The following is a 21,267-nucleotide window of genomic DNA, read 5'->3' on the forward strand; positions in this document are numbered from 1 at the left end:
TAAAACATCTTTATTGGAGTATAACTGCTTTACTATGGTGTGTTAGTTTCTGCTTTATAACAAAGTGAATCAGCTATACATATACGTATATCCCCATATCTCCTCCCTCTTGCATCTCCCTCCCACCCTTCCTATCCCACCCCTCTAGGTGGTCACAAAGTACCGAGCTGATCTCCCTGTGCTATGCGGCTGCTTCCCACTAGCTATCTATTTTACATTTGGTAGTGTATATATGTCCATGCCACTCTCTCACTTTGTCCCAGCTTACCCTTCCCCATCCCCATGTCCTCAAGTCCATTCTCTACGTCTGCATCTTTATTCCTGTCCTGCCCCTAGGTTCTTCAGAACCATTTTTTTTCCTTTAGATTCCATATATATGTGTTAGCATACGGTATTTGTTTTTCTCTTTCTGACTTACTTCACTCTGTATGACAGACTCTAGGTCCATCCACCTCACTACAAATAACTCAATTTTGTTCCTTTTTATGGCTGAGTAATATTCCATTGTATATATGTGCCACATCTTCTGTGTCCATTCATCTGTGGATGAGCACTTAGGTTGCTTCCATGTCCTGGCTATTGTAAATAGAGCTGCAATGAACATTGTGGTACATGACTCTTTTTGAATTATGGTTTTCTCAGGGTATATGCCCAGTAGTGGGATTGCTGGGTTGTATGGTAGTTCTATATTTAGTTTTTTAAGGAACCTCCGTACTGTTCTCCATAGTGGCTGTATCAATTTACATTCCCACCAACAGTGCAAGAGGGTTCCCTTTTCTCCACACCCTCTCCAGCATTTATTGTTTGTAGATTTTTTGATGATGGCCATTCTGACTGGCGTGAGGTGATACCTCATTGTAGTTCTGATTTGCATTTCTCTAATGATTAGTGATGTTGAGCATCCTTTCATGTGTTTGTTGGCAGTCTGTATATCTTCTTTGGAGAAATGTCTATTTAGGTCTTCTGCCCATTTTTGGACTGGGTTTTTTTTTTTTTTTATATTGAGCTGCATGAGCTGCTTGTAAATTTTGGAGATGAATCCTTTGTCTGTTGCTTCATTTGCAAATATTTTCTCCCATTCTGAGGGTTGTCTTTTTGTCTGGTTTATGGTTTCCTTTGCTGTGCAAAAGCTTTGACGTTTCATTAGGTCCCATTTGTTTATTTTTGTTTTTATTTCCATTTCTCTAGGAGGTGGGTCAAAAGAATCTTGCTGTGATTTATGTCATACTGTTCCGCCTATGTTTTCCTCTATGAGTTTTATAGTGTCTGGCCTTACATTTAGGTCTTTAATCCATTTTGAGTTTATTTTTGTGTATGGTGTTAGGGAGTATTCTAATTTCATTCTTTTACATGTACCTGTCCCGTTTTCCCAGCACCACTTATTGAAGAGGCTGTCTTTTCTCTGTTGTATATTCTTGCCTCCTTTATCAAAAATAAGGTGACCATATGTGCATGGGTTTATCTCTGGGCTTTCTATCCTGTTCCATTGATCTATATTTCTGTTTTTGTGCCAGCACCATACTGTCTTGATTACCGTAGCTTTGTAGTATAGTCTGAAGTCAGGGAGCCTGATTCCTCCAGCTCCTTTTTTCGTTCTCAAGATTGCTTTGGCTATTCGGGGTCTTTTGTGTTTCCACACAAATTGTGAAATTTTTTGTTCTAGTTCTGTGAAAAATGCCAGTGGTAGTTTGTTAGGTATTGCATTGAATCTGTAGATTGCTTTGGGTAGTAGAGTCATTTTCACAATGTTGATTCTTCCAATCCAAGAACATGGTATATCTCTCCATCTATTTGTATCATCTTTAATTTCTTTCATCAGTGTCTTACAGTTTTCTGCATACAGGTCTTTTGTCTCCTTAGGTAGGTTTATTCCTAGGTATTTTATTCTTTTTGTTGCAATGGTAAATGGGAGTGTTTCCTTAATTTCTCTTTCAGGTTTTTCATCATTAGTGTATAGGAATGCAAGAGATTTCTGTGCATTAATTTTGTATCCTGCTACTTTACCATATTCATTGATTAGCTCTAGTAGTTTTCTGGTAGCGTCTTTAGGATTCTCTATGTATAGTATCATGTCATCTTAGGGAATTAAGTTCTTAACTCAAAATGTGAAGCAATAAAATAAAAACAATTTAGTATCAGGAGAAAGGTAGTAAAAGACATTGGAAGAACTGTAGAGAGAATATACAGGAAAATAAAAGCCACGCTAACAGCCTAGTTAATGCAAGTGGAAACAGCCGTCCAGGAGACAGTTACCCCCACCACCCCCAGACATCCAGCAGCAGAACGGGTCCCCCCACCCCCGCTCCAGACATCCAGTAGCAGGACAGCCTTCCCCACCCACCTAGACATCCAGCAGCTGGACCGGTTTACCCACTCCAGACATCCAGCAGCAGGATGGGTTCCCCCGACTGCCAGACATTTAGCAGCAGGACAGGTTCCTACTTCCCTTGTTTGATGACTCTGAACATCCGGGCACCGCCTCTTCTCACTGCCACTCTCCCCGTGGGCCCAGGACACCCCTGTGAGGCAGCCCTCACACCAAGCAAGGCTCCTATGGGAAGAGGGAGATGCCAGCCACTGCCACCCGACGGCCACGTGTACACACCCCCGGGGGCCAGGCTGCAGGGAGAGAGGTGCAGACAGGTTTCATTCTTCGACTTCCCGGGGGTCTGACTGACCCAACTGGTATCCCCTTGGCGTTGTCCAGGTATGAGAACTCCCAGTAGCACGGATACTGGCTCAGTTTCCAGAATGTCAGCCATCGAGTGAGCACGGTTCTCGGGCCCAGCACGGGCTGGAACCATTGAGGACGCCCGTGTGGAACATCCCCGCCCACTCCCCATGGAATAAGCACAGGGACCAGGAGCCAAGGGCTCTGGCTTCCACGACAGGTGTTTAACATGGTCCAGCTGAAAACTTCGGCCAGTATGAACTCAGCTACAAAAACAGATTGAGATAAAAGTGAAAAAAATTTTTTTAAATGGTTTTTTGTTTGTTTACTTATTTATTTTTTGGCTTGTCGGGTCTTCGTTGCTGTGCGGCAGCTTTCTCTAGTTGCGGTGAGTGGGGGCTACTCTTCATTGCAGTGCGAGGGCTTCTCATTGCGGTGACTTCTCTTGTTGTGGAGCACAGGCTCTAGGCGCGCGGGCTTCAGTAGTTGTGGCTCTGGGACTCTAGAGCACAGGCTCACTAGTTGTGGCACACGGGCTTAGTTGCTCTGCGGCATGTGGGATCTTCCCAGACCAGGGTTCAAACCCGTGTCCCCTGCATTGGCAGGTGGATTCTTAACCAGTGCGCCACCAGGGAAGTCCAAAAGTGAAAACCTTTATCTTTAAAGCATAATTAAAGGGCTTAACCACAGTGACTTGAACATCTACACCATCTACCATTTCCCGCAGGTGAGAGAGTCTCCACTCTTTGCTCTGAGGACGGAAAAGGAAGGAGTGCATCTGGGCCTGGTCTGCCCTCTCCTGTGAGGAACTGGCAGCTCCTCACTGCTTCGGTCTGGCCCCAGGATGCCAACGCACAGAACTGCCGCACAGCTGTGAAGCCCCAGCGTGGGACGGCCTGAATTCCAGTTCCAATCACACCAATGTGGGGTGGCCACCCTGCCCCCCCGGCCCGTGTGGCGACAGTTTGGGGCCGTCAAGTCACCTCTGTATCAGCGGGAACGAATAACGAGAACTCACGCCGCACAGGCCAGGCCCGCGGTTGGCTTGGGCAACAGGTAGGAAGCAGCGTCTCGGAGCCTGTCTCGAGCTGCAGTGCCTGGCGGGGCTGATGGTCTTTCCAGGGCTTGAAGGCATGTTGTGTCAACTGGTGCTCAGCCCAGGAAAACCCTGCTCGGATGGATGTGCACAACTCTGCTCTTTGTGGGGCTGATGGACCACCTCCCGAGGCTCCCCTTACGGTGACCTCTTGTTAGGTTGCAGGAAATGACTTATGTCCTGTCCTGAAGCTGCAGCTGAGGGGCTTGTGTGGATGTGCATGCCCGTGAAGCCTCACCCCATTGCCCCGAGAGTTCCTGCACGCCCATCAATCCCCACCCCACATCCCAGATGTGACAGAGCCTCTGGGTCTGTGGCCGCCTGCTGGCTCTGCCGATTCCAGAACCTTCACAAGGACTCACGCGGGACCCCTTCCTGGCTAGTGCTCTCAGCCACATGATGCCTGTGGGCTCGGCATTGGGTCCCTGTCCGGCTGGGTGGTTTGCCTTTGGGGGATTTGGGCCAGGCTGCCCCCATCCTCCTGCTGGTGGACTGTGGTTGGTTTCCAGTTCTTGGTGCGTGTGGATAATGCTGCCGCGAGTGTTTGTGTAAAAGGCCTCTGTGACCACGTTTCCACTTCTCCTGGGTTACGTATCGAGTGGAAACTCTGGGGGACAGGGTGGGCGTGGGGTCAACTCAGAAAGTAAATGCCAAACTGCCTCCCCAAGTGGCTGCACTGTTTTACACGCCCACAGGAGAGCACGCAGGGAGTCCCTCTTGCTCGCGCCCCTCAACATTCGTATATCGAGGCCCTGACCCCCAGTGTGGCTGCGTCTGGACCAAGGGAGTCACGCAGGGTCAAGGAGGTCATGTGGGGGGGGGGCAGCTGACCCAACAGGTGAGGACACAGTGTGAGGGTGGCATCTGCAAGCCAGGAAGAGTCCTCGCTGGGAACAGAATTGGCTGCAACACCGACCCCGGACTTCCAGCCTCCAGAACTGTGAGAAAATAAATGTGGTTTAAGCCACCTGGGCTGTGGTGTTTTGTTACAGCAACTTGAGTGAGCCAGTATTTGGTTTGGTCAGCTGCTAAGTTCTGTCCTCTTGGGGGGGTGGGACCTCAGTGTCCATCCATGTGTGTTTCGTGCAAGTGCTGGGACGGCCACGCGCGTGCCTGCCGAGACCTCTCCCTTTTTCAGAGTGAACTGTCCGTTAGTGACATGCATGAGTTCTTCACATACTCCACACGGAGGTTCTGCCAGGTGTGTGCTGTGAGTGCTCCCTGCAACCTGTGGCTTGCCGTTTTTTCATGGTGTCTTTTGAAGAACCCAAGATTTTCATCGTTTTGACGTAGAGTTTACCCATTTTTTTCTCTTATGGTTAATGGTTTCTGTGCTGTAAGCAATCTTTGCCTCTCCGAGACTGTGAACGTTCTAAGTTATCTGCGAGGAGTGTCTTGGTTTTACGTTTGCGTCCACCTCGAACTGTCATGTGTGGTGGGGTGGGGGGTGGGGTCCGTGTGCCCGTGTGGATACCCAGCACTGGCGGGGGAGACACTTTTCTTTCTCAGCTGAACTGACTTGCTGTCTTGTCCAGAGGTCACTTGACCGTGACTTCAGTGTGGGACTACTTCCAGACTGACCAACCCCGTCGATACGGCTCTTGGCCTCTCACCTCCCCTGGCGCCTCGAGGGCCACATCCTCTGGGAAGGCCTGAACCCACAAGCAGTGTGATGCCGACAACTTTGCTCTCATTCAAGACTAGGTCCTGCGCATTTCCACGCACACCTAAGACTTGGTTCGTTAATTTCTAAAAAGAAAACCCTTCTAGGATTATGTTTGCGGCTGCACGAAATCTATCGACCAGTTTGGGGACAACTGACCCTTGGCTGGTAACGAGCCTTCTGACCACAAACGTGGAAGACCTACTTGCCCAAGTCTCCTCTTAGTGACGTTTGGTGGTTTTCAGAGCACAAGTGTTGCACTTCTGTGAAAACTTCCTAAGTATTTTATGGTTGTGGATGTTAGGGGTATATTTTAAACTTTCATGTTTTTGACAGTTTTTGCCAGCTCATGGAAATACTGGCCCTGAGTCCTGCACACTGGTCGACTTCAATCCCTAGTTCTACGGCCCTTGTGATCTTCCACATACGTGATGAACAGAGATAATTTTACTTCCTCTGTTCCAATCTTCAGGGCCTTCACCACTTTTTCTTGCTTTAATGCACAAGCTAAGATCTTCAACACACTGTTGACTAGCCATGAGGAGGTTGGCCACCACTGCCCTGTTCCCAGTCTTAGAGGAAAAGTGTTCAGTCTTTCACCATTTAGTATGATGTTAGCTGTAGGTAGTTTGTATAGTTATCTTTTATCAGGTTGAAGAAGTTTCCTTCTATTTCTAGTTTGCTGAGATTTTTTTTGGTTATTGTGAATAAGTGTTTAACATTGTCTAATGCTTTTTGTACCTAGAATGAGATGAACATATCATTTGATCTCTTTCTTCCTTATATCTGGTAACTTGGTAAATTACATCTATTTATTCATGTCCTACCAGCCTTGCATTCTGGGGAAAATCCCACGTGGACTTGACACCTTTATGTACTCTGGATTCATTTGCGAATAATTCCTTGATAATTTTTGTTTGTGCTCTTGAAGAACAGTATTCTGTAACTTCCCTTTTTGAAATGTCCTTGTCTTCACCGGCCTCAGGAGAGTGAGCTGGGAAGGGTCCCCTCTCCCGTTTTCTGAATGAGTGTGTGTAGATTTGCTATCACTTCTTCCTTAAATATTTGATAAATCTCATCAGTGGAGTTGTCTGGGCCTGGAGTTTTCTGTGGGAGGTACCTTTTGTATGTTTAATGACTCAGTTTATAAAATGATTCAGCTGTGCTGACCCTCTTGTGTCAGTGTCAGAAACCTACCTACCTCTATGTCCTCTAACTGCCCACTTCACGTGCATAAAGTTGCCCATACTACTTCTCTTTAACCTTTTATTTTGAAGAAAATCTTAGACTTCAGAAAAGCTGTAAAAATGACAAGGAGACTCTGTACACGTGTCACTACTACTTCAACCCTACTTGAGTTTCACCAGCTTCCCACTAACATCCTGGCTGACGGCTCCTTAGACTTTAATTAAGGTATGACTTGGATACTTGAGATGCTGGTCAGAAGCTGTGCAGAACGTCCCGCAGTTGGGGCATGTCTGATGCTTCCTCATGGTTAGATCAGAGGATGCATTTTGGACAGAATTGATGCTTTGTCCTTGGAGCTGCATCCTCTGCACAGATTCCTCCCCTCTGTGCCCTGGCCGCTGCCTCCAGCAGGAAGCCCTCCGGCCATCACTGCCTCCCCGCGGCAAGGACCCCGGCCTCCCCGAAGAGCCAGGCAGTTAAGGGCTCGGCTCGAGAGTTTCCCTCTGGACCCCGGCCCACCTGGCTATCGTCGGGTGTGAAAACATTTGTGTCACCATGTGTCCAGTTTCCAGCTGCTTCCAGAGAAGGGCAGCCTGGTGCCACCTCTCCAGACACCCAAGGATGGAGTGGCCACACCGACTGCACCCCGGGCACCTGGGGGGACCAGGCCATCAGCGGGCAGAGAGGTTTCCTTCCTTCTGCTCGGGCACCCCCACCCACACGACCTGGGGTCCCCTCTGAGGCTGAGCTCTGAAAGGACCAGTCTGTCCTCTGGGGCATGTGAAGCATGGCCAGACTACAGAACCACAAGCAGGTCTGAGCGTCCGGGACAGTCACCAGTTCTGATCGAGCAGCAGAAAATCGGGGCTGGGCTCATCCCGGGCAGCGTCTGCTCAGCTCCTACGGACTGGACAACTTGCTGCTGTCACTCCTTTTTATCAAGTCAACTCTGTTGTTCTGCTTTCCTACGAAGGGAGGTTAATAATATCCAACGTACAGACGGAATCAAGTAATTACACCTTTTAGTGCACCTGATAATTTTTTATCCAGCTGGTGCTAACAGTCAATCAAAATGCCATAAAAGGTGCTTTACAACATGCTAATGACTCGCCGCCCCTGTGAGGCATCGTGGGAGTTTGTGCAGCCGCGAACCGTGCTCAGAGCAACCTGACAGCTCCGCCACCCAGAGCTCTGCAGCCGAAGCTACCGTCCCAGGAGGGTCCTGATAAAGTCCTTAGAAACAATGCATATGTTTTTATGCTTTTTAAAGCCAGCTGAGAGAGAATCTACAATTGAGTCCTAGACGGACAAGGAACAGCAGCCTTGAGGCTAAGAACACCTGTGCGGTGGCGAGACCGCTCACGGTTTCGTGTTTCATCAAAGGGCCCTATGAAAAAACCATGCTCATCTTTCTAATTAAATGGAAAAATGAGTTTAGGGAAAGCATCACACTTTGCCGTGGAATCTGGACCCACACAATCACCCAACATGGTGTTTCCAAGTGTCTGTAGCTGCTCATACCCCGCTGGGTTGGGAACCTGGCCAACCACCCTGGCCTGTCTCCCACCCCCCACCCCCACCCCCCTGCCACAGAGCTCATCCCTCTGCACCCAGCTGCCTGCAGTGCCCCCGGAGCCTGGCCAGACGGTGCAGACATGGCAGCTACCTGAACCACCACGGCGTTGACGGCCAACACCCTGGGAGTCCAGGAGGGGAGCCTGTGGGAGTGGGAACCCACGGTCCTGCTTGAGGACTGGCCCGTCCCCCTCGACAGCAGATGCCATCACTTGCTAGTTCAGTCTTCCCAGCAGACTGTGGCACCAGCCAGGACGTGGGGCGACGGGGGCTTCAAATACAGAGAGCCGCATAGGGCAAGGTGGCGCTGTGCTGCCCGGGGGACGTGGCCCCCCTCACGTAAGAAGCCCATGAGTAAACCGAACATTTGACAAGGAAGGGGCAGCATGGCGCAGTGGAGGACAGCGACTTTGCAGGAGAACCAGCGCCGGCCCCCACCCCCCTGCAGGCTCGTATTTTCCCCCACGAGGAACAACTTAGAGCAAACAGACACTAGACTGTCTGGACGATGTGAAAGAAATGGGTATTTTACATTTTAGCGTAACAAGCAGGGCAGAGGCGGAAGGGAAAGTACATGAAGTCGCCCAGACTTCTGCCTGGTGAACCACCTTACTCCTGATTTTAAGTTTCTGAAAACTCGAAGGTGTAATTAAAACTGAGACGTGCACTTTCCACAGCTGCATGGCAGGTGGGAGTCGAGGAGCCTGGTCCCAGGGCACAGCAGGAGGGCGTGAGGGGGAGAGGACGTGGCAGGGAAGCGGGATAGCTGAGCACCACCGCAACCACACGGGGAGGCATTGGGAGAAGGGGCTCCACCGGCAGAGAGACAGGAGGGCGTGAGGCCGGGGTCACAGACAACGTCGTGTGACCCGCTAACACGTTTCCCGACATTTCAGATGCTCCATACACACCAGGAGGACTGGGGGGGAAGGGGTGACCAGGGGGCCCTCCCCTGAGTGTCCCCGTGGAATGACTCAAGTCCTGGTTGTTTCCCATAGAAAATGGCCATGCCAGAGGGGCCAGTGGAGCATCGAGTGCTCAGAAACAGGCCTCGGACATCATGGAAAGTGGTGGAAGGGGCACGGCTGGCCTGGCCGGCGGGAAAGCAGCAAGGCAGCCACTCGTTTTTAGTACGTTTCCTTCCAAGTATAACAAATAAAAGTTCTACTTACCGCTCCGAGCATGATTCTGAAAATCAGCCACCGATAGCCCCACAGGACGATCCGGGACGTGGGGGTCCCCCTGGGCAATGGAGACAGAGTCCAGAGAGGGCACAGGAAAATCCCCAGGAAGCCCGTCTCCAGAAGCTGGGACTCCCATCCTGAAATGAGGGCAACAGAACACAAAGGACGAGTAAGCAGCAGTGGACACTTTCCGAGGAAGCAACTGCACCAAACCCGGCTTAACCCAGACAGTCCTTCAAACAGGACAAAGAGCAACCGAGACACAGCTCCTGGCTGAGCCTAGCTGCTCAGGCCATGGCTCCTGCCCTTCGCAGGGCGCCCACAGACACGGCGCAGCCCCTGAGCAGTCACCAGGGTGGACACGGGCACCGAGCAGGCTGGGCGACCCGGACGTGAGTTGCTAAATGCGGAGCAGACTGTGGTCCCATCTGCCCAGGTGAGGGAGGGAGCCAGGGGAGTAGCAAGTACAGGCCCTGCGTGGCTCAGCCTGGCACCGCTGGATGGGGGGCATCAGTCATTCTTCCTGCTGGGGAGCCCATGTGAGAAATGCAGGTGTGAGCAGCACACCTGAGTTCTCGCTCCTATCGTGGAGACGGCCCCTCACACTGCGTCTCCGGGACACCCACAACATGGAGCTGGTCTTGGGCTGCATCAAAAGGAGCCTGCACTGCGCTTTGTGGGCTGCACGACTTCCCTTTCACCCCACACTGATGAACCTCAAAAACATTCTGCTGCGTCAGAGACGCTTCAGACAAGGGCAAACACTCTACAGTTCCACTGATGTAGGTTCCAGAACAAGCTGCCCCCATGCAGGTGAGAGAAATTAGAACCTGGCTGCCTGGGGGGTCTGCACCCTGGGGGTGGGAGTGCTGGTCATGGTGGTGCACTGGCCAAGACTTACCAAAAGCACCTTAAGGTCTGTGCATTTCAATGTTTGTAAACTTCTCAAAAAAACAGACAAACCTAAATGAATTTTGAACCCCACTCTGAAACACACTGAACGTTAAGATGAGGCATGAACAGATGTGTGATGATGCCAATAGAGCCAACGACCAGCCACGGCCAAATGTAGGTGGTGGGTTTGAGGGTTTTTACTGTACAACTGTTTGAAACTTTCTGTGGCTTGAAATTTTTCATAGTAAAATGTGGAGGGAGAAATCCCACTGACTCTCATATGCTCTGGATTTCTGAAGCTCAGTTCCACATCGGTTCTTCTCTGGAAGACAAACAGGTGAGTTTGCCCAAAGGCAGCAGTGCCAACACCAGGGCGGCACCGACGGGTGGGCCGTCACTGCCTAGGGTCTCTGTGGGCTCACTGCATCGGCTGAGCCACCTGTGCTGGGGGATCTGGGGCCACCAGCATGCGCCCTGCACTGTCTGGAGATGATTCCAGAAGCAGAAAGAAGCCTGGACAGTGCTGGGGAGGGGTGCCCGGGGGAGGGAGCCGAGTGAGGCGGGCGACTGGAGCCCAGAGCGCCACCAGGCTGTGGCCAGGCCACGACCAATGGAGACGGTGGGCCTGTCGGCACAGCTGTCACCGACGGGAGAGGAAGGCAGAGCACAGGGCGCTCTGGCCAAGGCCGAGATGGGGACATCGGTGCCACCCTCCTCTGGGGACCCAGTGTGTGGGATGCCCACGTGGGCTGAGCTGGCCTCCAGGGCACACACCCGGCTTCCCCCAGATGCCTCAAAGGAAGAAAGCAGGAAGCCCTCGTGCTCATCTGCTCTACGAGGTTCCGGACACTGAGCGTCGCTCATTTTGGGTGCAGGTCTCGTCCTTCTGCTCGTGGACATGACGACCTCTGCTTCACAATGTGCTTCAAACCCCCTTCTTGTCTCAACAGGAAGAAGCAGACTCTGTTCCTTATGCGACACCTTCTCTGGTTTTATCTTGAGAAGTCGTTTTTATTAAGCTTGGACTCCTTCCACATGGGGGCATTTTAAAACGTGTGGTTTTATGACGGCAGAACATGGGAGTGATGACACGGTTCTGGGAGGATTTATCTGCAGACGCTTCAGATCTGAGAAGGGACCTCAAAGGACACTGTCCCCACCCCTCCTCAATGTGGCCCCGCAAGCAGGGCAGGCGGACACGGTGTTCCAGGCTGAGCTGGGCAGGCCCCAGAGGAAGCAAGGCTGGAACAGCCCATGTACCCGCCCAGGAGTGGGGACCCGGCCTTGCTCATGCTCCCTGGAAGCCCCTCAGCAGCTTGCAGACCTCACGTGGGCGGGCAGAGCGGTCCCCAGAGCCCGGGTCTGCCTTCTCTGTCACCTCGCTCTGCACAGACGCGACGAACGGAATTTTAATGTGCAGTTTGAGTGACACCAATCAAAGCGAAATGCAAATGGCAGAGCCCAGAGACCCTCCTAAGTGCCAGGAAGCAGGTGACGGGGACCCGCTATCACCCTAGGGATGTACGTGTCACCTGGCCCTCCTGCCTCCTCCTGAACTTGGAACCTCCCTCATCCTGCTGGGTGCGTGGGGCCACCCCCGCCCCCCATCTCGGCATAGCCATTTTCCAGGCCGAAGCTGAGGCTGCCTGCTCGCTGGCCGCCACTCCAGCCATTAGTGCTCACCGGCACTGCTAGGAGGAGAGGGTGGCCTACACCCACCTGCTCCGCTTCCTTTGCTGGGGTCCGGCCGGTGGTCAGCAGCTATGCTGCTGGCACAAGGAACACCACTGTTCTCCGTGGCCCCAGAAAGACAAGCCCTCCTCCCAGACGTGCACCCCAGCCTATGCGCAGACCCCTCAGGAGGGCAAGGCGACAGCCCCTTCATGGGGGCCTGGACGGTTTCGCCCACAGCATGGGACATCCCACCAGTGGCTTTGGGGTGACAGTGAGCAAGTGACCAGGGGAGTCTCCGTGGGCTGCACCACCTGCTGCTAGAACTTTCACCTCGGCAGCTACTGGCTGGTTTCCAGGAATGCGGCGCAGCGTCCAGCTATGTTTGGGAGGCGTCCTCGTGAGACTGAGGGTCGGCGCCCACCCGCCATGCTGGGTGAGGTGTGGCGGCGGTGGCCTTCCCAAGGAGCCGCTTGCCCACTGTCTCTGGGGACGGCTCTGACAGGGACTTGCAGGGTCGTCCAGCCCTGTCCTGACCAGAGCTCAGGGCCAGCCATAGTCGGTGGCCTCCAGGTCTGAGAGCAGACACAGCCCCTTGCCTTGCAGGCTCTGGGCAGTCTGGGCGCCTGTGGGCTGGACTGGCTGCAGCCGAGCAGACTGGTGGTCAGAGGAAGTGGATGCTCTCCATGCTCCCCTCCTCCCGACTTGTGCTTCTGAATCACCCAGCCCGTGTCTGCCAGAGCTGCACACGAGTCTGAGGAAGGCCTACAAATGTTGAATCCGGCCCCTCAGTCTCCTGGCCTGACCTGTGACCCGTGGGTCCCTCACTCCTTCGCCACATGGGGCACCTGCTCCCCAAACAGCTCCGATGTGGATGTGGTGCTGACTTCTGGCTTTGTCCTCTTGGGCCTGTGAAGAGCAAAGATGCTCTTCTATCGAAGACTGGATAATCCACCACTGGGCAGCCTGGCATGGGCCTGGTGATGCAGAACACACGGCCACCGCAGAGTGGGCATGGCACTCCAGGATGGATGAGGATGGGGCCGGGCGGCTCCTCGTGGGGGATTCTTGCTGACCGTCAAGGGGGCTCAGAGGGGGCTCGCCAGGCACTGTGGTCACCCAGAGTCAAGGTCAGGATGGCACAGGCTAAGCCACCAACCAGAAAGGAAATGTGGCCTAAAGCAAGGTTTCAGTGGCAGAGGCCACCCGATGGCTCTGAAAGCAACTGAGGCCTCACAACCTCCTCGAAACTATTACAGTTACTTAGAGTAATTAAATGTCGCAGGCATGGATCCTTCAAAGATGACAGCACCATCCACGTTATGAGTAGGAAACCCATTAGCTTCATGGTTAAAAGCGGGAGAAGGGGAAAGCGCTTCCCTCCTGACGGGCTGTCACTCCTGCCTGAGCCGCCCACCCTGGGAGCACTCGGAGCTGTAAGTCACTCCCAGTCTTCACGGGCACAGTAGCCCGTTCTGCAGCTTCTGACGGCAAAGAAGGGCTGTTTTTACACCTTGGGGACAGTTCTGGGGCCACCCTGTCCCCCCAGGTGCCGATGCTCGCTCTGCCACAGAGCCCCATGCCTCCTACAAGTGCAGTCAGAGCCCACTGTGATGGGCAGGTGGGGTTCAGAGGCCAAAGCTCGAGACATAGGGTGACGGGCCAGCTGGGGGAGTGCCTGGTCCACTGTCCTTGGCCCCATCCGGTGGGAGGATGTCACTTTGGCATTGGTGGGGGTAGCTCTGGGTCTCGCTCACAGCCCTACTGGGGGCCTCGCGATAGGCACAGTGGCTCCTGGGTGGGGGGTGGCCCAGGCAGAGACCATGGTCGGAAAGGTGGCAGGACAAAGCGGGCAGCCCCGAATCCATTTGCTGTGATACTGGCTGCTGCTTGCCACGTGCCCTGGGCCCCCTCGCTGACCTCAGGCAGCAGGAGAGGTGCTCAGACTCTGGGGCTAATAAGCTAGAGGGCCACCCGGGCCTGTGTCCAAAACACGGGGCCTGAGTCATGGGACATGTCCAGCTGGCGTGGTCCAGGAGCACAGTCTGCAGACCCCACTCCTCCCTGCGCCTTTGACTCTGGTGACTTCCGTGCTCAACGCCTGCAAAGTACGAGTTTCACAGAAGTGGGCAACCCTGGAATGGCCTGAGCGGCAGGTGGAGAAAAAGCCCCTCTTCTCAGCAGAGTGTCAGAGGCGGCCCAGGGGTCCAGGCCGCCCGGGGCTGAACTCCTGTGTTCTCCTCCACATTTCTGATCTGCAAAGCCATGCTTGCGAGTTTTTATCATGGCTGCTTGGCATGTGTGACGCAGACTCCACTGGAGGGATTTGGTGTTTTGAGGGCAGAGTGCCAGCCAGGTGCAGGCAGAGGAACTCCTGTGTTGCATGGGCTCTTGTGGGCCAGCTGGAGCCCCGATGCTCACCAGAGTGGAGCCACGGGGTATTGAGCAAAGGGCAGGCCTCACTGTGTGGTGTCGGGCCTTGGGGAGTGGGGGCTGCATGGCAGCCGGGAAATTGGGGGGAGGTTCCACTGACACTGTTCCTGAACCGTCTGCCCGCCCGTCACCCAGAAGGGACTAGGGAGAGCTGCATGCTGCTGGTGCCTGCTGCAAACACTGCAGTCCAGACCAGCACGCCCTGCCCAATGACTGGCTAACACACTTTCCTCTTTTGTTGAGACACAATATAAAATGAGATCAGGTAAAAAACACAAGGGAGGCTACAACAAAACTTGAAGGAAAACTCTTGCTGGTGTTTAGAAATAGCCGCCCGCTGTCCAGCACATCACGGGGAACATGCGTCTCTCTCTGTTCCCCATCTGGACGGGGCACCTGGTGATTGTGTGCACCTGTCCAGCGAGGTCAAGAGCCCCGCCCAGCCTGCTCACACCTTACATCCACCTCACACCCCCTCCTGCAGTCACCACGGTGCACGGGGCCTTGCCCAGGTGCACCAACCCCTTCCGGCCATAAGAACCACCTGGCAGAGCTGCCCTTGCCCTAAGGGGACAGACTGGGGCCTGTCCCCAGGGCCCAGGAGGTACTAATGCTGCCCTGCCCCAGAGGTGCAGCCATGCTCCTGTTCACCTCCCCAACCTCAGCCCCCCTCGTGCTGGGCCTGCCTCCCGTGCCCCCTACAAGGACCCGCTCAGAGCCACGTCTGCCCAGGAATCCTCCAGAACCGGCGTGAGCTGGGCAGGTTTCTTGGGACAGGACCCTGTCTGTCCGGCTTTCTGGTCACTTCTCACATATTTGAGGATTTAAGCCAGAGATCAGACGGTAAATGGAACACGTCTTCTAGCAAGAAGACGTTTTTGAAAGACCTGGTTAAATGCTTCACGCTTTAAGTAAAATCATTTTAAATTGCACGCTCTCAATTAGGAAGCGCTTAGCAAATTGCCAGTCTGTGTTTTACGGATGTCCTTGGGCGCTGCAGGGAACGGGAAGTGACCTGTGTGACCTGCACAGCGACCCTCCTCCCACTGCACTTTGTCACGGTGCTGGTTCATACTTGGTTGCTGTGGCAACCAGACTTCATAGCCCCAGGTGTCCCCTGCTGCTCAGATCCACACAGGTGTCACCAGCTAGCCTGAAAACAAAATCCATAGTAATGACCTTAGCTGGCTTTACTGGTTTGGGATAAATATGAGAATGCTTCCTGTCAACGGAAATGAGACTTGGCAACAGAGATTTTTCAGGATTAACATATTCAAAATATTTAATATATATCTGGATGAAGGGCACAATGCCTTACCATTTCTTTGTCTTTTGTTTCCTGTGCATGAAAACTAGCTGATGGGACTTCCCTGGTGGTCCAGTGGTAAAGAATCCACCTTACAATGCAGGGGACGTGGGTTCGATCCCTGGTCAGGGAACTAAGATCCCACACGCCACGGGGAAACTAAGCCCGCGCACCACAACTGCTGAGCTTGTGTACCTCAGAGCCTGCATGCTGCAAACTACAGAGCCCATGCACCCTGGAGCCTGTGCGCCACAACTAGAGAGAGAAAACCTGCACGCCATGTCTAGAGAAGAGGAAAAAAACCCTGCATGCCACAACTAGAAAAGAGAAAACCTGCACGCCACAACTAGAGAGAAGCCCGCGTACCACAACGAAGATCCTGCATGCCACAATGAAAGATCCTGTGTGCTACAACTAAGACCCAACGCAGCCGAACTAAATAAATCTTAAAAAAAAAAAAAGTAAAGAAAATTAGCTGAAGCTCGTCTCAAAGTGCCTTGTGAGACCCCTCACGAGATGCCGGGCAGTGCTTTCTTGGGGTTGCTCAAGACGAGGGGAGGTTCTGACCTGCCTCCTGCCTGTGCAGCCCAGGCCCACTAGCCATGTGGGGCTGCTGAGCTTGAAACGTGGTTGGCGGTGGTTGGGCAGACCTGCTCTCTGTCAGCCCAGGAGGCACGTGTGTCCACAGGTCCTGTGCGGAGCGGCCACGCCCATCCAGCACCACAGCAGGGCGAGCTCCTGTCCCCTACCCCTGTGCCATGGAATTGGGGTAACCCTCACCCACATAATCCTGGAGGATGACCCACTCACCCACAGCTCTCAAGAGCTTCCCCACACTGATGGACATGGTTCCTGGCGTCCTCCTCGCTGCCCATGGGCAGGCCCTGTCACCTGAGGGAGGAGAGGCCAGTGTGTCCACACTCGTCAGAAATAACAGGGAGGGTCAGCTCCTCTGGAAAGGAGGGAATCACATACACTGCTCCACCTGGCAGGCGCCCAGGGTAGAGGTCAGGGCAGAGGTCGGGCCAGCCCCAAGGCCTCTGCCCCACGTGGACACCGTCTCTGCTGGGGCCATGGCAGGGGACACACCAGCCTTCTTCCTGCCTCTACCTGTCCATGACTCTCGGATGCTCGCTGTCTCTGGCCCTCCGTGAGGTCAGCGTGACGGGCAGCTCCTGGGCCCAGAGGCCGGGATGGCTGATGAGGGCAGGGAGCCTCACAGACCCTCTCTGGGTGGCACGTACACCCACGGAATGAGGAGGGGAGGGAGGGCGTCTCGGCCACAGAACCAGTACCCAGTGGACTCCGCCAGCTGCCACAATCTTGCTCAGTGGTCATTTGCAAGGGAGCCTGGTGGTGGTTCAGGGACTCGGGGAGGGGCAGTGACAGCTTCCAGCATCATGTCCTCGATTCCATTAGAAGAGATTTCCTTTCTTCTAGAAGGATCAGTGTACGGCAGAGGGTCAGGTTTCAGGTAAGTCAGCTGATGCAAGTCATCATGGGAAAACACCATAGGTGACCCACAGAGAGACCCACAGGGAGAGAATGAAGCTGACCAGGGCCCCCCTGACTGCCTCACCTGTTCCTCTGTTCTGCCCAGGGGTCTCCTCCCTTGCTGGCGGCCCAGGCGCGTCAAGTCCCTGCCCCCAGTGCCCATCCCTATGGCCCTTTGGTCAGGTCTCTGCTCAGATACACCTTCCCTGGATGTAACATACACCTAGGCCTCAGTCCATCCCGGCACTGCCTAGCCTGCAACACTCACCCCACCACACACTGCTCATCTCAATTATTTCCATTCTCCACTCATTCTGCACCCAGAACACAAGCTCCAAGCAGACAAAGTAAAGCAACCATAGTAAGAATTCTTAAGAACATAAATGAAAATATGACCGATCATAAGACATAAACAGACGAGAGAACTTGGAAGAGAAACAGAACTATAAAAAAAGAACAAACATTCTAGAACTGAAAAATAAAATATATGAAATTAAAATTTTACTAGATGAGCTTAATAGCAGATTGGATGACAGAGAATAAAAAGGTGGTGAAGGGACTTCCCTGGTGGCGCAGTGGTTGAGAGTCCGCCTGCTGATGCGGGGGACACGGGTTTGTGCCCTGGTCTGGGAAGATCCCACATGCCGCGGAGCGGCTGGGCCCGTGAGCCATGGCCGCTGAGCCTGCGTGTCTGGAGCCTGTGCTCCGCAACGGGAGAGGCCACAACAGTGAGAGGCCTGCGTACAGCAAAAAAAAAAAGCTCTAACATATATGTAATTGGAATCTTAGAAGAGGAGAGAGAAATGGGGCATAAAAAACTTTTAAAAAATACTGGCAAAAATTAGCCAAGTTTGGTAAAAGACATAAATTACAGACTCAAAAACCTCAGGGAATCATAAGCAGGATAATGCCACATGCAGGCACGTCGTAGTCAAACTGCTGCAAACCAAAGACAAAACCTCCAAAGCAGTCAGAGAAAAGAAAGCCATTATGCTCAGAGAACTGACATGAGGAACAGCAGCCGAGTTCTCGTCAGCAACAACGGAGATGAGAAGACGGTGAACTGAGTGCAGAGTCTTGCACCTGACGGAACTGTCTGTTCCGAGATCAGAGCCAAGAATCCAGAAGCTTTTCAGACAGCAAGAGACTCAAACTGCTTGCATGAGGACAATGTTGAGCATAATCAAAAATTTAAAGGGGAAATAAAGCAGTATAGGTGTGGAGGGAGGAATCACTACCTCCTCCAGGAGGATCTATCAGGCCGTCTGTCCAAGCAAGAAGAGATGGAAAGCCATGCATCATCACACACTATGCTCAGAAGGCACTCAGTAAAAACAGGCCGTTCTCTCTAGGACATAAAGAGGTAAGATTGTGACTTAAGTGCCTTACATTAATAACAATAAACAGAAAAAATACTACCCATCCTTATAAAAAAACATTATAGCCTATAAATGAGAAAGCAGGTGAAACTTCTCTATTAACTAAGATATGCTTTCATTTCAGGAATTTTAATTTCACTTGCCAGATATGCAGAATCCTCCAGCTGTCATTCACATAGCTAACCATGCCCTTCCCCACCGGCCACTGAAACCAAGGATCTCTTGTGTGGAAAGGACAGGGCATGAGGGTTTTGAAGAGAGATATTAACTGAGCAGGTCCTTTGGAAAGTTAGGCGAGGAGCTTGGCATGAAGCAAACCTTCCCTCCTCATGAGGAGCATCTGGTGCAAACAGACAAAAAGTCCTGTAAGTTCTCACATGGACTCAATCTTAGAACAGAATAGATTCAGTGTTTTTCTTAAATGGGAGTGGTGACTAGTTGGGGGCATGAGGGAACTTTCTGGGGTGATGGTAATTTTCTATATCTTGATGGGAGTCTAGATTACACAGGTGTATGCATCTGTCAGAACTAACAATGTCCACTTATGATCTGCACATTTCATTGTGTGTGAATTCTTCATCAAGGCAAAACCCTGAAGGTGCGCTGAGCTCTTGTTAACGACCTGCCCACTGAGTCTTTAGTATTTAGGGGCAGGATACTGACAACTGACATTTACTCTGGATTGCATCAAAATACATGAAGGGTTGGTGGTGGATAGAAAGATGAACATATAAGCTACCACCACCACCACAGCAAAAACTAGTAAAATATAAACTGTAGAATCTAGGTGGTCCATAGATGGGTTTTTTACTATACAATTCAACTTTTTTTGTATGCTTGAAATTTTTCATAAATGATTTTAAAAGTCTATTCAACACTGTAGTGGAGTTCTTAGGCACTGCAAAACTGAGAAAAAGAAATAAAAGTTTAAGGTCTGAAGTGGAAAAAAATATGATTGCCTATATAGAAATAAAAAAACAAAAAAAACAAGAGAATCTACAGGAAACGAGCTCAACTACTGAGTGGTGGTAACAGACTGACTGGAAATGACATTAAAAGGAATTCTCTGCTGGACTTCCCCAGTAACACAGTGGTTAAGAATCCGCCTGCCGATGCAGGGGACACAGATTCAATCCCTGGTCCGGGAAGATCCCACAAGCCACGGAGCAGCTAAGTCCGTGCGCCACAACTACTGAGCCTGCGCTCCAGACACCGGGCACCTAGAGTCTGTGCTCTGCAACAAGAGAAGCCACTGCAATAAGAAGCCCATGCACTGCAACAAAGAGTAGCCCCTGCTTGCGGCAACTAGAGAAAGCCCACACGCAGCAACGACGACCCAACACAGCCAAAAGAAAAAAGGGAATCCTCTGGGGTGCTTGGGAACGAAGTTCTTCTGAAAATTAAGTAAAGGAAAGGGTGAAGGGTTTATTCTGACATCCCCAGAGAAACTGCATTTAGAGCAACCAGAGAGTTGATGAGGGAAAGTTACTTTGATTAAAAAAAATCCCCAATAACAAATGCAAACAGAACAATAGAATTAGAACATCGCCAGCTTGCAGGCCCTAGCGGATGAGTCCAGGCAATGAACACCGAGGCTGCTGGGGCCCAGCAGTGCGGCTGGTGGAGAACTTTCTAATGACAGATCAGGCTGGGAAGGCCTGACCTCAGCAATCTCACCATTGCAGAGAGAGACGGGAAAGGCAGGCTGTGCCTCCTGATTGGCGGCAACAGAAAGTCCCAGCACCCAAGAAGCATCTTTGCCAGAAGCAAAGCTGACTGATGCGGCCTGGAGCTCTCCTACCAGCTCACAGTGAGGGCGGGGGGCCTGGCACTCCCAGACTGAGAAACACCTTGTCTGGGAGCATAAAGGAGGAGCCTCTGGAGAGGCAATAAGGGCACATCAATGAAATGTGTCAGATCCCTATTTGGACGAAATGTAGAAAGGACATTATTTAGGAGACAACCAGGAACACTGGAATGCTGACTACACATTTGATAGAACTCTCCTAAGCTTTCAGGTGTGATGCTGGTATTGTAGTCACATTGTTTTAAAAGACCCCATCTCTCAGAGGTGTACAACAAAGTATTTCTAAATGCAATAACGCAACGCCTACGGTTTACTTTAAATAGCAGAGTGGAAGGGGTCACCCGCACATGGAAGACAGGCACGTCTTGGGCAATGAAGCGTCTGAGACGCTTGCCGGGGCTCACAAGGCCACTCTGTTTACTTTCAGATTTGTTTGATGTTTTTCATATTCAAAAATTAAAGAAGCGTTTAAAACTGATCACTGGCATTCTCTCTGAGCGCAAATTGGGAAATGTTTTTTTTATATATATATATATATATATATATACACACACATATGGGCTGCGTCGGGTCTTTGTTGCTGCATGCGGGCTTCCTCTAGTTTCAGCAAGCAGGGGCTACTCTTTGTAGCGGTACGTGGGCTTCTCACTGCAGTGGCTTCTCTTGTTGTGGAGCATGGGCTCTAGGCATGTGGGCTTCAGCAGTTGCAGCGTGCAGGCACTAGGGGGCAGGGGCTTCAGTAGTTGCGGTGCGTGGGCTCAGTAGTTGTGGCTCGTGGGCTCTAGAGCACAGGCTCAGTAGTTGTGGTGCATGGCTTAGTTGCTCCACAGCATGCGAGATCTTCCCGGACCAGGGATTGAACCCGAGTCCCCCGCATTGGCAGGCAGACTCTTAACCACTGCGCCA

General features: G+C 52.2%; 1 protein-coding gene across 2 annotated transcripts in view; it reads right to left on the bottom strand.

Moving 5' to 3' along the window:
• LMF1 (lipase maturation factor 1) overlaps positions 1 to 21,267 on the bottom strand; it is a 96,387-nt gene that overhangs the window by 28,693 nt on the left and 46,427 nt on the right. For both annotated transcript variants that reach the window (XM_079945599.1, XM_079945598.1), the window contains one exon: positions 9,366 to 9,514. In XM_079945599.1, coding sequence (XP_079801725.1) covers positions 9,366 to 9,514 — 149 coding nt within the window. The remainder of the gene's footprint in view (positions 1 to 9,365; positions 9,515 to 21,267) is intronic.

Source organism: Stenella coeruleoalba, assembly GCF_951394435.1.
Source record: "Stenella coeruleoalba genome assembly, chromosome: 15".
Taxonomy (NCBI): Eukaryota; Metazoa; Chordata; class Mammalia; order Artiodactyla; family Delphinidae; genus Stenella; species Stenella coeruleoalba.